The 16,369-nt window shown below is 43.0% G+C and overlaps 1 protein-coding gene across 1 annotated transcript in view; it reads left to right on the forward strand.

Moving 5' to 3' along the window:
- Positions 1-16,369, forward strand: part of ECHS1 (enoyl-CoA hydratase, short chain 1) — a 110,918-nt gene that overhangs the window by 48,308 nt on the left and 46,241 nt on the right. The window contains exons 4-6 of the mRNA XM_069240630.1: positions 2,623-2,722; positions 12,471-12,575; positions 13,159-13,278. Coding sequence (XP_069096731.1) covers positions 2,623-2,722; positions 12,471-12,575; positions 13,159-13,278 — 325 coding nt within the window. The remainder of the gene's footprint in view (positions 1-2,622; positions 2,723-12,470; positions 12,576-13,158; positions 13,279-16,369) is intronic.

Below are 16,369 nucleotides of genomic sequence, written 5' to 3' on the forward strand. Positions count from 1 at the left end.
CCAGATTCCACTGCTTCACAGGTGTCCTCCAATAACTCCAGATTTCATCTAGTGTTGTGGTTACTATTTTCTCATGTAGATAGTCTCCAGTGTTACATGGAAAGAGAAGTGACATGCCAGGTGACAGGTACAGGTAGGGAGAGACCTTTATTAGACCTCATCCACCAACACCCAACGTTCAACTGCCATTCTTAGAACTCTCTGCTCCAGATGATATTGCAGTTTTTTTTAAAGACATCTGTATGAGAGGTATGTCAGCCTAATCAAGACACTATAACTTTGTCTCAGTCTCAGTCTCTCTTGTTTCAGCCGTCTCTTGATCTAGCCGCCCTCCGTTGCTTGAATCTGTCGGTTTAGAGGTTAAGAGGAGGAGGCTCTTAAAGAGGGGTTTTCAAGCTCCGTTGCCAAGTCTATTGAGGATGTGCTGCAAAAAAAGCCTGGAGTCACCACTGGTCTTATTTTGACTGAGGGCGTGGTATTAATAATCTTTCTCCAGTTAAATGCTCACTAGAAAATATTCTTCAGTTTTTACAGAATAGGTTTGATCCAAATCTGTTCATGGCTACCTTGAGACTTGAGGAGTCAGCAATCAGGATATTCACATACTCGTGGTGTAACCTTCCTTCAGTTGAGGTCTTAGGTTTTGAGAAATTTGATCTGGCAAAAATAGAAATTCAATATCTTTCCTCAGCCTGCATTTGGTTTTATCTTCTTTACAGTGACCACCTTTTTAACCTCTGGAGCAGATCTGAGAGATTTTTATGACTTTTAAAGTTTTTTTTTTTCTTGGTTGCTAAACTAGGCCAAGAAGAATTCATAATTGGGTTCCCTGCTTTGTAGTTATCCCTACTAAAGTATTTATGATGATAGAATTGTCCTACCTCTGGGGCTGAGTTTCCTACCCAAAATAAATTCCGCTTTTTACCGTGATCAAAAGAATACTTCATACTTTAGATGCCTACTCTTCTTCCAAACTTGATATGTTTTTTCACCTTTAGAATTTAGTTAGAGCGTTGATGCTTTGAGAACAGCTGAATTCAGCCAATCTGAGAACTTACTTGTAAATTTTGGGACACCTAGAGGGGGGGGGTTGTAAGTCTTCCAGAGCTACTTTAGGTAGTTGGACTAAGTCAGTTGTCTCCTAAGCAGAAGGATTTCCCCAAGTCAATACAAGCTTGGTCTTCTGGGGCATTTCCACCTCTTAGGCAGAGTGGGCTGGAGTTTCCATTGTGGATGTTTGCATGGCTGCTTCCTGGGCTGCAACTCCTTCCTTTTGGTTTGTAATTGCGTGCACCTTATGTCTTTGATTTCTGCGCTGGGATGCCCCAAGGTAGCTATGTGCTTTACAAACTTATAAACTCAAACTTGGCAGTGTATTAATATATTTGAAAATGGTAGCCGCACTCCTTCTGTTTGGATTATTGACTGGTATGTTTTAAGTCTGTCTCATGCTAGAGACTGTAAACTATATGTAATATAGCTGATTAGTCTACTGTGTGAACCTGTACGGTGTCTGTACCTTAGCTTTAGCTTTGATGCTTGAGTGTGTGATCGGTCTGTCATGCATGCAGCTCTGTTCCCCCCTTTCTTGCAAGCTGGAGGTTTGTGCATCTTTTTCATTTTCCTACCTTGCACCTTTCAAGTGGTTTCCAACCATGTTATGAATGAGAATCTATTTGGAAGAGGCCACATGAAAAAAATGAAATCCAACAATGGTGAACCGCTAAGTATAGATATACATGCAGTTATAACTTAGCTACAGATGTTATCCTGTTCAGTATTATCTTTTTTTGTGTGTTTTATTGATTTGACTTATTTATTACTGTAGATATAAACGTTTTTTAAACCTGTTGACAACATACAGCTTTGGATGGAGTTGCATACTTATTTGTTAATTTGATAATTGTATTTCACTGTACCTACATTCACCCTAAACTCCCTCCCTTGAGTTGAGCCTAAGTCTGCTCTCCTGTGTCAACCCACAGAGTCAAGGATGCTTAATTAAGTTATTCTGCTATGGACTGCATACCTTGAGTGCTGACATCTAGGGACCCTGCACTCACACTCTGTCTGTTTATCTCTCTTTCTCTATTTCTGTCTCTCATTTAGAGAGCCTTCTGACCCTGTAAATACGTGCTCTGGAGCACTGGCCTGACACGAGGCATTAGGGAACCTGTAGGACTGAGCCAGGTAATACTGCAGGGCAAGACATTGAGAATCGTAAGGTGTAATGTGTAGCTGGTCTTCAGGGTTAGTATTGTGTTGTACAGATCAGTACATTAAGGTTGCTACAGTGTGACCTGCTTGGACTCACAAAGAGGATTTTCCTGTGTTTTTTATTTTATATCCCTCTGAACTCGTTAATAGTTGTGAACTGACTTAAGGGATTTCTCTCTATTTGAGGACTTAGCAACAAACAGGCAGCACTTGTGAAATGTGTGCTTTTTACAGACATCTAAATATTTGTTTCCGTTTGTTTGGTGATACATTAATGGAAAAAACAGATGTTGCTCTGACGAGCCTCTAGCGCTTTTCTTAATTAACTGGATCTGTGCAGTCCAGGGGTTTATGCAGCTTCTAGTGAAACCTGTGGCTGAGTTGCTCTTTCTTCTTTCTCTTTAGCTCGGCGGGGGATGTGAATTGGCCATGATGTGTGACATCATCTACGCTGGTGAGAAGGCACAGTTTGGACAGCCTGAGATCCTACTAGGGACCATCCCAGGTAATATTTAATGCCACCTCTTGATGGTGATTGGGACCCACTTGTCGCCACAGATAGCCTAAGACCTCCCCAAACATTTGTACCTGTGAAAACATGTATAGTTGAACTATGGTAGTCCGAGAGACATAGCTTGTGGAATTCAATAGGTTCTCTTGGTTGTGAGTAGGTATCCTATCTGTGCTTGTTGACTCTGTTTGCATTCCCGCACCAAGGGAGGTAATATGTAGTGCTGTTTGGTGGAGTGAAAAGGTGAAGTGGAAGTGAGCGAAGTTAGGGCGTAGTAAAGTCATTAGTTATAAGTTGTCGCAGGAAAATGAGAAGTAAAGCTCACAGAAGGCCTGGAATGAGAATCAAAGAAGCATTTAATGCTCAATTATGTTATAGAATTAAGGTAAATGTTGCTTGTTCCTATAAGCTAGTTTATTGTTTCACATTTTAGAAATGTTGTGTTTTTTGTACTTTGTTTATGAAGACAACAAAACCCAGCGTGAGGCATGCTACATCTGGAGAATAATTTTTGAGGAAGAAGTACAGGGGAGGCAAGATTGGAGTGAACTTGTTTAAAAGCAACTTCTACAACAAGGATGGAAAAAAGAGGTTCACAGCTGGCCCCTAGTTTGGTCCCTGGATAAAAACAGTACTCAAAAGCATCAACTTCCATCTTGCATTTCTGTGATAAATCCTTCCTTCCTTCAGATTCAGCATATACTATAGCTAGGTTGAATCAGGATAGTTGTGGATCTTGATTACTGCAAAATCATGTACATTGATTTTTCAAAGAAATTCCTATGTAGACGGCAGATAGCACAACATCAGACCTCAATACTTTTGCACAAGGTCAGGAAACAAGATCATATAACCAGAACTGAAACAACTCAATGAAACCTCAGGGCTCTCATAAATTCTAGATCTTATGCACCTTAAGGCGGATGGAAGTAACAACCCAAGCTATCTCCAAAAATTGGTTCTAAATTACACCCCAGTTTCGATCATCCACACTCAACTGATTTCTGAAAAAGAGTTTAGCCAAAACGCACTGCAATAGAAAAGGTGATACATAAGAGGGGTAAGCAGAGAGCCTATCCTTCATACTGCTGATTATTGCTACTAAATATAGAGACTAAAATGCTAGTCCAATACTAACAGGAAGACTTAAGGGCATTCAGACTTTCTTAATCACAAATACCAGTTGAGTTTTATGCCATAGCAAATTATTAGGCTCAATCTCCGAGTAACAAAAAATATAAGAAATCTCCTAACTACACAGTCTGCCTTTATCTATATATCTACATAATTATCTATCAATTTATATATTACCTAGTAGCGGCTGTCACTGGGTAGTTCTAGTTAGGTCTGCTTTTTCACACAATGTTTATTTCTTGGTTTGCTAATAATGTTGGCCCCATGTGACTAATCTTCACAAAACTTTCCAAACAAAAAGTTAATTCATGTTAGCTCCTTCCTTGAAAATGTTTTGGGTGATCTGTCAAGCCGGGGTCAAACAAAAAGGGAGGGTCCTAAAACGCAAGATCCTCATTCATTTTCCATAGACTTATTTAAGATGGGCTACAGCAAAACTGCTGAACAGAATTACACAAAATTCGGCAGGTAGGTTTTGGGGAATTAAGACTCGAATTTAAAAATTGAGTATTCTGATTGGCCTAGGGAGCTAGCTTTATTTCCCTTGGGCCATCTCGCTCCCACAGGCGTCAGAATCCCTCAAGAGTGAGCGCTCTGATTGGCTTCAAGCAAAATTAAAAAAATGTTGGTGGGATCCATTACAGGGCTCAGAAACTTTTTCCACTGCCCTGAAAATGAAAATAAAAGAATATTATAAAGGGGCATATAGAGATACCTTGAATCCCTAGGCCCCATAGGGAAGGGCCAAAGGACAAACAAAATTGGCAAAAATGACTCTTGTGAAAACGAAAAAAACTGAAATGGTGGTCGGGCTTCATTTCATTAGCTTATGTCTCGGAGAGCCTACATCCGGGGCTGATTTAAAAAAGGGGAAGGGGCTGCGTGGCTTTGCTCTCTGAGCCTCCAAAGACTTGGGGGAGCCCACCTCTGGGACAATATTACTTTTTCTGGGTAGAGGGGCCACATACCCCCCCCTTACCCAGCCTTGCGATGCCCAGGGGAGCCCACCCTACTTTTAATGGGGAGAGAAGCTGGGCAGCCCACTCCCTGTGCCTCAAAAGGCACTGGGACTGATATTTAGGAAAATGGGAAGGGGTTCTGCGTGGCCCTCCTCCTTGAGCCTGAAAACCCCTGGGGAGCTCACTCCCGGGGCTGAGTACCTGAAGGGAAGGCACTGTATGCCCCCACCCTCTCTGAGCCATTAATTGCTTCTGGGGACCCCATCCTCTGGGGCCGGCTCACAAGCTATGTCCCAGGGAGCCAATCCCTGGAACATAGCAGTTTTCCTGCCCACAGCAGCACAGACAGGAAAACCTGTATTTACACTCACTTGGCAGGAACGTTGTCAAAACTCTCGCCAAGCAGGAGGAAAAACAAAGCCGGCTTCCAGCTAGTAGGAGCTTCAAAAATGCAGACTTTTGATCTGCTGACCTGCCCACAGTGTTGCAGGCAGGGAATCAGATCAAAATGTTACTCATACCCCCAGGGAGCAGCATTAGTAGCTGCTCCGCTCCCGCTTATGTAGGGAGCCAGCTGGGATTGCATGGACCTTGTGCTCCCCCCTGCAGCCACGACAAGACTATAGTGGGTGCCCTAGGTGAGTAACAGGACACCTACCATTAAGTTTGAGGGCCCCATGAGATGGAGTCCCCTGGGCCGAAATTGGCAGAGGGAGGGGGGCTGTGTTCCACCCCTCACCCCCCTAATAGTGACACTGGACTCTGGGGGATGGGGTCCCATCTTCATCAAACCCCCGACAGTTACTGAACCTACATTGAGAAATGAAGTGCATATAAATAGAAAAGTGTGTGCTCTTAACACTGTTTACTCTGTACCACACTGTTTGCAGACAGTGAAACTCACATGAGGAATACAGCGTGGAGAATTACAAAGTATCTACTATGCACATAGTACACTCTATGCAAACTTTGTCCAGAGAGTGGATATTCACTTAAAATAACCGAGGTCTGAAGTTGCTAGAGAGCATACTACCTGCAGCCTGCATACAGATAGCCCATCTTCAGAAGCAAAACAAGCCTGCGGCCAGGCCCCGTGACCAACCCCTCCCAGACACCCTGGAAGGGGGCGGGGTGATGGGTTGAGGTATAATTTCTGTAAAATGAGCATCTGTGCCAGAATGCATCCTGACCTGCTTATTTATCCAAGATGAGGCCACAGTTTTGCGCAAAATGTCTGACTGGAGTACTTTCTACCATCTAATTAGTAAGTGCCAACTCGTAGAGTAAATATATAACTGCTGCTTAAATAACCCGAGGTAATGTCTCCAGTGACCTTGTGTGTCTGTAATCTTGAAAATGTGATTGTTCCTCAAGCTTCTTCAAACTGATTACATGAATACTGGTGTGGAGAAGACATTGAGACTACAGAGACTTGAATCTAAACCAAACAAAGGTACTTACTCTTAATTAAATGTGGTAAGTGCTTCTTTGTTTGGTAGAGATGTGCTCATATTCCTCTGCTTCAAAAATGTGTCTCCAAAATCAACAGGAAACGCGCTCTGGGTGCTTTTTAGTAAGCTGTCCATCATCCTGGTAAAAGATGGACAGAAGTTGCATACTAGTAAGGTGTAAATGGTGGGGACAATGTCCCACCAGCATTGCTCCCGCAAGCAGGAAGCAAGTAAAAATGCTGCTTCCTGTGTGTAGGAGAATACTTTCATCTGTTGTCCTGCAGATAACAACTCTGCTCCCAGCAAGCGGGAAATGTTTTCCTGCTCTTGCCCTCTGGGTGTGGACGTACAGTTCGCTCTTGCTTGGTCGGAGCTGTCAAAGCTCCCGCCAAGCAAAAGCAAACTATCTCCCCACCCCCCCAGGGTGGGCACCTCAGGAGATAGGGAGCTGGACCTGAGGAGTGGCTGTCCCCAGAGCTAATAGTGGCTCCAAGGACGGGGACCACGCGGCCCCCTCCTTTTTGTATGCACCGGGCCAGCCATGGGAGGTGGTGGTCCTTGGGATGTAAAAGGCCCGGGGGTGGAGGGAACTCACGGTCCCCTCACCTTTTGCTCGGGGAGTTGGCGGTCCCCAGGGCAAATGCCCTGTAAAGAGGGAGTCTGCTTGACCCCTTCTAATATATAAGCCTAGCAGTGGGGAGGTGGTGGTCCCCAGGTCCTTTAAAGGCCTATAGAGGAGGTCCGCGCAGCCCCTCTCTTTTTATTTTAGAATAAAGCCCCAAGGAGGTGGTGGTCCCTGGGGCATAAAGTGCCCTTAGCGAGTGCATAAAAGGCATTTTGTCTCCATCGATTGGAGCCAGTTATTCCAAACATTGAAACACTTCAGGTTCAGCGCGGGCTTCTGCAAGTGGGTTGCCCTCTTATATAATGCCCGACGGCTGCAGTAAGAGTAAATGGAGTCATGTCATTATTATTTGCTGTAGAGCAGGCGACTAGACGAGGGTGCCTGCTCTTTTTTGCCTTGAGTAGAGAACATTTGGCCTACTTGGTTCAGGGCATGTGGCCACATTGCGGGATTTCCGACATGAGCTGGCATACCGGAAAAGATCTCATTGTGTGCTAAATATATTCTCCTGTGTGTAGCAAACCCCACTAACAGTATGCCATTAAATTTGAAATTATTGATTGAATATGTAAAGAGGTCCGGCTCCAGTATGTTAAATTAACACAAGACGGTTTCAGGTACTTAGTAATAAACGTAATCCCAAAAAAAAGCATTGTTCTTCAAAAGAAATGTTAAGCTCCTAATAACTGTATTTTGGATGTATGTATGAAGTAGTCAAAACTTGGCACGTACAATAATAGGAAGGGCTGTGAAGTTTAATGTGTTCACATTACCAGAGTTGCTCTATGTGATGGAAAACAATGCTCATAATCCTAGAATCCTTCGCAGAAGTAGTAAAGATACTATGAACATTACTGTGCGAGAGAGGAACCCCTAGGATAGCGTTGAATATATTGTGTAGCTCCGTGAACAGTGACCGTCTAACATTGTCAGATGGAAGGGCCTTTACTGTGCTGCCCCAGTTCAGGGTCATAAATGTCTGAACATATGCCCTGAGAGATTACCTTCAACAAAGTTTGACTGGTAAAGGAAACACCCACATTCAAGGTCTACCTATTCCGGGGGATGGGAGGGTTTGTCTGAAGAAGAGGGAGGATGAATCTTATGATTCCCACATAGGCAGTACTAGCAGCCTGAGATAGTCACTACTAAACTGGGATTGAACAGAAGGTTTGCAAGAGTGACCCTGTTATGGAAAGGGAACCTAATAAAAGAGCTTCATAAATTTAACAGCTTGCAGCGGTGGGATCTCCTTGGGATATCCAGGGTAGGAGACATGTTAGAAGAGAGCAAAATGAAAGCGTTCTCAGGACTACAAAAAGCATATAAATTGGCAAAAACCCAGCTATATAAATGCTCTCAATTTAGACATGCCCTATAGGCCCTGAGGCAGTTGACTGGAAAGAAATACCAGATCACACCCCACTTGAAAATAAGATCTTAATGAAGAATTGGGTAGAGTGGCGATACCATCAGTTTACAAATCCCTTATTAACAATAAGCCAGATTTCCATAAACACAAAAGGAAAACATTGTAAAGTGACCTACATATGTTAGAAGCCATTGACTAGGAGGTGGCATTCATGCATCCTTGAGAAACGGCCATCAAAGACTGTGATTAAGTTAATAATTCTGCATTGCTTGCTACAGTAAAAGCAAACTTTACAGTACGGCTCTGGCCTAAACTACACGCATAAGGAGCAGTTTAGAAGAGAGCTCAACCCTGCAGACATCCTGGGAGTGTAGTACAGTATAAACGTATTGAAGGGAAATAGTAGCTGAACTAACAGCGATCATCAATGTGAAGTAACATGCAAAAGAGACATTGCTAGGGAATAGGCCACACAACAAAGCCAGACAAAACCAAGATGACTAATGTGGGAGGATATGTACAAGGAGGCTGAAAAAGTGGTGCTTGGATGCAGTGGCTGCCTGTAGAAGTTTGCGAAAATGTGTGATTGATAGAGAGGCCTCTATAAGCTGAATGAATAAGATTGGACTCTTACATGCCCACATTGTATGGACAGAGAGGGAGGGGTAGACATTAAGATAATGAGGTGACCCATGGGGAACATAAAATTTAATGGAAAAGATACTTGTATGGCTAGCAGAAGTAATAGCATGAATATGTCACCAGTGAATTTATACAGTGGACTGACTTGACGAAAACTGCTGTTTAAACTGAAAATAACAAAAATATATTTTTAAGTTATGGTGGATGGTCCTTGGGTTTTTCAAGGCCCTAAACATTGGAAACATCTCAGTTCAATTTGTGTGGCTGAACTCAGCCACCCAGACTTAAGAAAACCTCTGAACACGGAGCTGTTCTAACTAGTTTTAATGAAGCACACTCATAACTTCTCTAAACATTGTTATTCTTGACATGCAGTTAACCTCTAACTTTGTTTCAGGTTGTTTAGTAACTATTCTAGTTTTTTCTGCAGTGGTGATGTAGCCTTTTACAGGATAAATTCAGATTTTAAAACTTTCCTGCATACTTTTTTGGGACCTCAAGAACCAACTCCTTCATCAGGAGGCTTTGCCCTAAGAACTCTCTCCACCTACCCAAAGTCTTTTACCTAATCGCCCTTCCACCAGAACATTGTAAATACTTGTTTGCTGTATGTAAAGAAATATAAGACGGTGCCTGAAAAATGTAGTGTAACATACTTATCCTTGTCCTCCTGCCCCTCCATTTTGTCACCTGTGTTGTATACTCAGATAGGCCGCGGTGGCGGTCGGTAGCGCCATGGTCGGACTGCCAGTTTTCCTCCACAGGAGGGTCTTGCAGTGCTGACGGTCCTAATCTGCCAGGGCAGCGCTGCAAGCAGCGCCATCCGTGGGTTTACGACCCCCCCTATCTGCCAGCAGTTACATGGCAGTTACATGGCAGTAGCATTACGTGGCAGTAGCACCGCCATGAAAAGGCTGGTGGAGACAGGGTGCAGGATGCCCCAGCGGGACCCCTGTACTGCCCATGCACTTCGCATGGGCAGTGCAGGGCCCCTCCTGGCCTGCTAGGTTGCGATGTTTACTGTCTGCTTTGCAGACAATGAACATCGTGACAGGTGCTCCTGCACCCTATGCACTACAGCATTGCCGCTGGCTCTGTCATGAGCTGGAGACAATGCTGTAGGCTGTTTCCGCTGGGCCAACAAGCAGAATCACTGTTTCCGCCTGCTGACTCAGCGGGAAACTTAACGGGGCCTGCGGCGAGCCTGCCACACTGGCGGCAATCTGCTCGTCGGGTCTTCAGCGGATGGCCCTTTCCAGCCACCGAAGTCGTAATTGACCCCTAAGTGTTTGATGTAAAACATTCCTACATAATAAGTTTCCTAAACACGTTTCCTATAATTGTTACTCAAATTTAGCCATGTGACCAGAGTGTACTGCTTCTGTAGTCTCCTTACATCCCTACTTTGTTTTCAAAATATTTGTTAAAAACTCACACTAGCTTAATAAAGTATGGTAAATGCAACCACTACCAATTCCATTGTTGTACCCATAATGAATAATACAGTCAGTTTGTCTATTTCTGATTTTTCCCAACGGCTGTTTTCCTTTACCCAGCAGCACCAGGGTATTCATTACATAGCCATACTTCTCTGTGTTCACTGCTGCATTTCTAATTCTAAACGTTTTACCTGCACACTTTGAGTAAATGCCTCTTCTTATAACAGAACTTATGCTCTCTTTTCAGGGAATGGCCCCTCCTAAAATTCACAAAACCTTTAGCTCTTACAACTTTAACACAGTCTACTTTTGGTCATATAGCCCAGTGGATTAATGTTGAGCTTTTTTGTGTAGTTTTCTGTTCCTTTATTTCACTTTGTTTCTTGTCTGATGTAAAAATGACATTACTTTTTGCTTGTAGTTTTTTTTCCACTTTTATGTCATACTTTCCAAATATTACTCATCCTTCTTAGGGCTAGTACAAGATTCCCATAACTAAGAAGTTTGGCTGATCACAACTCATCTTGCATCTTTTTGTTTTTGTACTGTACAGTAAGTTGAATTATGCTAAGCCCTTCATTAAACTTAACAAATCTCATTTAGAAGTAGTGAGTGTCTGCAGCTTGCCTCTTTTTTTTTACCCTTTTTAAATATATGAAAATAACTAGATTAACAGGGGGCTTTAGGACTGTGCCACTGCCATCTTCCACGTCTCCCTTCTGCCTATCCGTTTCATTTACTACCTAGGTTACCTGCAGTGATGAGTGCAGCCCCAGCAATAAGTGACATGAGTAGAGAGTTTGAAAAACCACAGGGGGAGGGTGAAGCCTTGAAGAGACGAAAGCGTTTTTATACTTTCTGCCTCCCCCAGGAGCCTTGTTTTAATAAGGACCTTCTCTCTTTGGTGGAATGGCCATTAAAGTCCCGCTCCTAGGTTCTTAGCCTTGGCCTTTAACACATGGCAATAATAGAAGAGTGAGCCATTAATGTCTGGTATAACCTCCAGTTGCAGGCTGCAAGGCTGTACTGCAGTCAATCACAAGTGTGTTAATGCACAACGATCAGCAGCTTTATCCAAGTATTTATTTTACTAAGCAGAAGCTTTCACAAAACAAGAGCTCGGTCTGTTCATGCCTCTGTTCTCGCCCCTTCCGGCATCCTCTCACGAACCACTCCCCCTTTCCATTTTTCCTTTAAAACTTCCTTCACCATTTCTGTCTTCATGGGCAACCTTCCTCTGGCACAACACCATATGATCACTCACAGTGGTGAGATGGTTCGCACTTTTAAAATTGTTATGGGCGCCTTTGAAGTGGCAAAGACTGGTGATCAAACTGGGTTCAGTTAAACAATATCTTGCTTCTGTTCATAAAAGCATATTAAGACCTTGTAAAACTTTATTAATAGACCTGGTGCTTATCCTTTTTAGATGCCAAATTGCTAGGACATGGAAGGCAACCACGACATTAGACATTAAGGGGTGTCTGGGGACTCTACTGACATGGGCTCAAACTGAGTCTAAAGCACTTGCATGAATACACTTTCCAGGGCGGCGCTGCAAGGGGAGGAAACTGTTGGGACGGGTATATTGGGAAGATTTGGGAAGATTGCACTGAGTACCCACATGAGTGGAGTGACAGGAGAATAAGGGGGATGGCTAGATGGCAGGCAATTACCTGTATGACAACCTGCAAAGAGATGGATGTATTTGTCCCGCTACAACATGATGACCCATGTATATGGGAAATTGGTGGGAGGAAATACATAATCATTGTCACTTATGTGAAAACTGCCACTTAGCCTGCTAAGAGTGTCTTGTTGTTATATTTGCACTGCCAGTCACCCATATCACCTTTTGCTTTTTTTTTACTTGCCTAGAGCTTGCACTGTTATCGGGACCGTGCATGAATGCTATATTGAATCCTCTGTATGTAATTTTGCCGTTTTCTGTTTCCTTACCTGTATGTGTGCTCCCCACCCCCACACACACGAGAATTGGGGACCTCATATCTCTTGATATTTTGTGGTAGAGGTTTGATATGTACTGCTATTCTGTCCCTGTTGAAATTCAATAAAATAGATTTAAAAAAAGACCTTGGAAAACTATATTGTGATTTCAGGGGCTGGTGGCACTCAGCGGCTAACCAGAGCAGTGGGGAAGTCTCTTGCAATGGAGATGGTGCTCACTGGTGATCGAATCTCTGCTCAGGAAGCCAAGCAAGCTGGTAAGTGAACAATGACCTTATTCATTTCTCTAGCCAGAAATTCTAGGAGAGAGGTGAGGTAGTGGTTATATATTCAGAACTTAAATGTAGCTTGAAGCAACCCTTGCTTATCCGTACCAAGACCCGCATACTGCTCGGTCATTGCTCCTCAATCAGGACCTGCAGCACCTCATGCTATTCCATTAATGTGACTCACATACATGGGTTTTCTAGAAGCATTTCAGTCCTCATCTGGAATGCTCACTATTCAGCAACTCATTCCAACCCACATTTTAATCCAACTGATTCTGTACTTGCACTGTCTGCGGGTGATCCAGTACTGAGACCCACATAGAGCTCCAGCAGTGCACCTATCATGATTTAATCGAAACTCCTGCTGTTTCATCAGTGTGACCTACCCTTAGTATGTGATTACTGCTATACTATGCTTTCTAGGTTTAGCTGGAGCACATGTAATCCTACACTTGTCACATCATAACTGGTATTTACTCACCTTTGATCAAAGCATGGAGACTATGGAGTTACAAAAGCTGCTTGACATCTTCCTGAGGTGTAACCATTGTGTTGCATTATTTCTTGCCAGGTCTTGTTAGTAAAGTGTTCCCTATTGAAAAGCTGGTTGAAGAAGCTGTGAGCTGTGGGGAGAAGATTGCCAGTCACTCCAAGCTGGTGGTGGCAATGGCCAAGGAGTCTGTGAATGGATGTGAGTAAAGTAGCAGACCGCTGCTCTTTTTAGGAGGCTTCAGGTTCTTGAAAAAAAAATCACATATGCAGTACTTTCACCATTCTTGCATTTAGAGTATTTTGCACTACTGAGTCTTTTGGTGTCTGCTCAGAGAGTACAGCCACTCAACGAGTACATCCTACTCAAATAGCTACTTTTTAAGGTAGCTAAATATATTTACTATTTTAATATCAATGGGGCAGCCCTCTACTCCTGCTGTAAGCTCCAACATTAGACCTTTCTCTTAGTGCTCCTCCTTACTTTGTCAAAGAATTTGCGTTGCCATCTGGGAATAAGGGTACACCCAAGCTGATTTGAGATACTGCAGTAGTTGGTTATTGGTGTACCTAAACGTTGCCACTTTACTCAGTGCTGGTGAGTCTGATGCTTACTATACTTCTGTACTAGTGACACATCTACTCCATGCAGTGTTGCTGTTCAATAGCATATACACACCATGCAGTCTTTAGGTCCATTGGTATATCTACTTGTGTACCATCTATTCAGTATTGGATTTTACTGAATTACCTCAGAGCTGCCTCTTTGTCCAAAATGGTGTAACAAAGCACAGGATCAAAGGGATGAGTGAATGCATGTACTTTCACTGACGGATATTTCATAGGATTGCACTGTGCTGACATGCATGTCCATGGACCAGATAGCTGTGATCTGTACAGCGACTTCTTGCAAATATTAAGGCAGCTCTTTAGCTTTGTGGGAATTTGGGTTCAAAGACATTCCAATTATCAGTTGTGAAAATGTAGTTAAAAATGTTATTCTCTCTTTTTCTAGACCTGTTATTCTACTATATGTACAAGTTATAAAAATATTATTGAACAATTTGACTGAGAAATACATTCAGAGTGAAAGATTAGAAATAAGAAATATGATGTGTGTTTGAAGTGAATTTGGCATAAATGATATCAGAGATACTAAAAATACAGAAAACAAGGGCCAGGGACCACCATCACAGGTGAAAACAATCAAAGTGACAATAAAATAAAACAATATATATACCCAAAGGAATTCAGCGCTTCATTTATTTTGGAAATTGGATTACTGATTTGAGGGGAGTTAGACTCTACTTAAGCAGTGACCACAATTTACCTCGGGGGTAAGTCACAACTAATCCCCAAAAAACCTATGTTTAACCCTCTGGTAGCTTGGCACGAAGCAGCCAGGTTCAGGTTAGAGGCAATGTGTAAAGTATATATTCATATTTATGGACCTTCAGTGTGAAAACACAGCACATGAAGAATCTCACTCCAGTTTAGAAAGAGAGTAAAATAAATTGACACCAAAACAATAAACATCAAAACAGTAGAATAAGACACATGCACTTTGAAAAATTAAGTGAAAATAGTACCTAATGCACCAACTGTGGTTATCTGGTCATGCCAAACCAGGACGAAGTCCCAAGTTCCAGCTGACAACAATGGAGCATGGGCTGGATACAGGGACCATTTAGTCCTGCTGAAGAAAGTACCTTGAATCTTGGTTTGCTGAGCGTTGCGAGGTCCCTCATAAAGGATGTATTGCAGAGTGGTGGTTCAGGGGAGCAGCAGGTTTGAAATGCGGAGATGTGCACTGAGATGCGTCACGCGGCAGTGGTTCCGGGAGGGTGCAGTATGAAGACTCATGTTGGGATGCGTCAAGCAACAACAGTTCTGAGGTGCTGTGAAGGTTTGGGTTCAAGGCGTTTTGAGTAGTTTTCTGTTTTGAGGCTCTGATCAGGATCACTTTGGTGGTCCTGGGATCAAAATGTAGGCTCAGCTATTTCCTCTCAGACCGGAGAGTAGCACTGCTTCTTTCAGAGCAGCACAGCAGTCCTTCTGAGTCTCCCACAGGTCCAAAGATGTACTAAAGAGTTGGGTCTGAAGGTCCAATATTTATATCTGGTGTCAGCTTTGAAATAAGGTTCTGTAGGTTTCCACCATGTGTTTGGAATTTTCTGCCTCCCTGTCCTGGCTCTAGCTTGCCTAGGGTCACGATAAACTAGTGGCAAACCCTCATGAGTGTCCTCAGACAGAGCTTTTGTGATATGCAAGTGTGGTAGGTGACAGCTTCTCCCCTCAAGTCAGAGGTGTCCCATCCTGCTAACACCTATGCTTCTTTATCTCGCTGTCTGGGAGCAATACACAAAGGCCGGCTGCTAGCTACACCTAGTCAAGTGACCCTGGAAACAGGCTGCAGGCACAAAATGGTGTTCAAGAAAATGCCAACTTCTTGAAAGTAGCATATTCAGAATTGTAACTTAAAATCCGACTTTACTAATAAAGAGGGTTTAAAATTCCAGTTATTTAGATGCCAGACTTGCCATTCCTACCTGCTCCCATTCGAAAGTTATTATTTATTAGATGTACATGAAAGAGATGGGTCTTGCAGTAGTGAAAAACAATTTTATGAGTTTTTCACTACAAGGACATGCAAAAGTTAAATGTACAGGTTCAACTTTTTAAATACACAGCACTCTGGGCTGCTTAGGACCTACCCTAGGGGAGACATAAGTATTAAAAAGGAAGGTTTAGGCCGGGGTAAAGGTTTATTTTCCCAGGTCTTAAGGGCAGTTTAAACTGCACACACAGGCTGTAATGGCAGACCTGAGTAATTTAAATGTGCCAGTTGAGTGTAAGCCAGTTTCACCATGTTAAAAGGAGAGCACTTTATCACTGGGTAGCAGTGGTAAAGTGTGCAGTATCCTGAAAGCCAACCAAATGCGTTCTGAAAACAGGAGGGTAAAGGTAAACATTTTGGGGATATTCCTGCAAAAGGGTCCACGTCCAACAGTAGACCATTATTGTCGCAAAATCACCAATAAAAGTCAACATTTCAGTCACTCAGAGCACGGAATGCATGGGACCATTTTCTAGACCAAGTATTATTTGATGGACTTCAGCCTGCCTTGTTTCACAGACATGAATATGAGCCATTTTTTAAGTGAAAGGGGCACATCTAATTAATGAACCTGTAAATTCCAACCAATTTGCACCAGAATGAGCACGTGGGACGGGTGTGGCACAAGAAGTCTTGAGAAGAGGCCTTACATTTAGGAGATCCGATAAGTGCACAA

Source organism: Pleurodeles waltl, chromosome 6 (genome assembly GCF_031143425.1).
Source record: "Pleurodeles waltl isolate 20211129_DDA chromosome 6, aPleWal1.hap1.20221129, whole genome shotgun sequence".
Classification (NCBI taxonomy): domain Eukaryota; kingdom Metazoa; phylum Chordata; class Amphibia; order Caudata; family Salamandridae; genus Pleurodeles; species Pleurodeles waltl.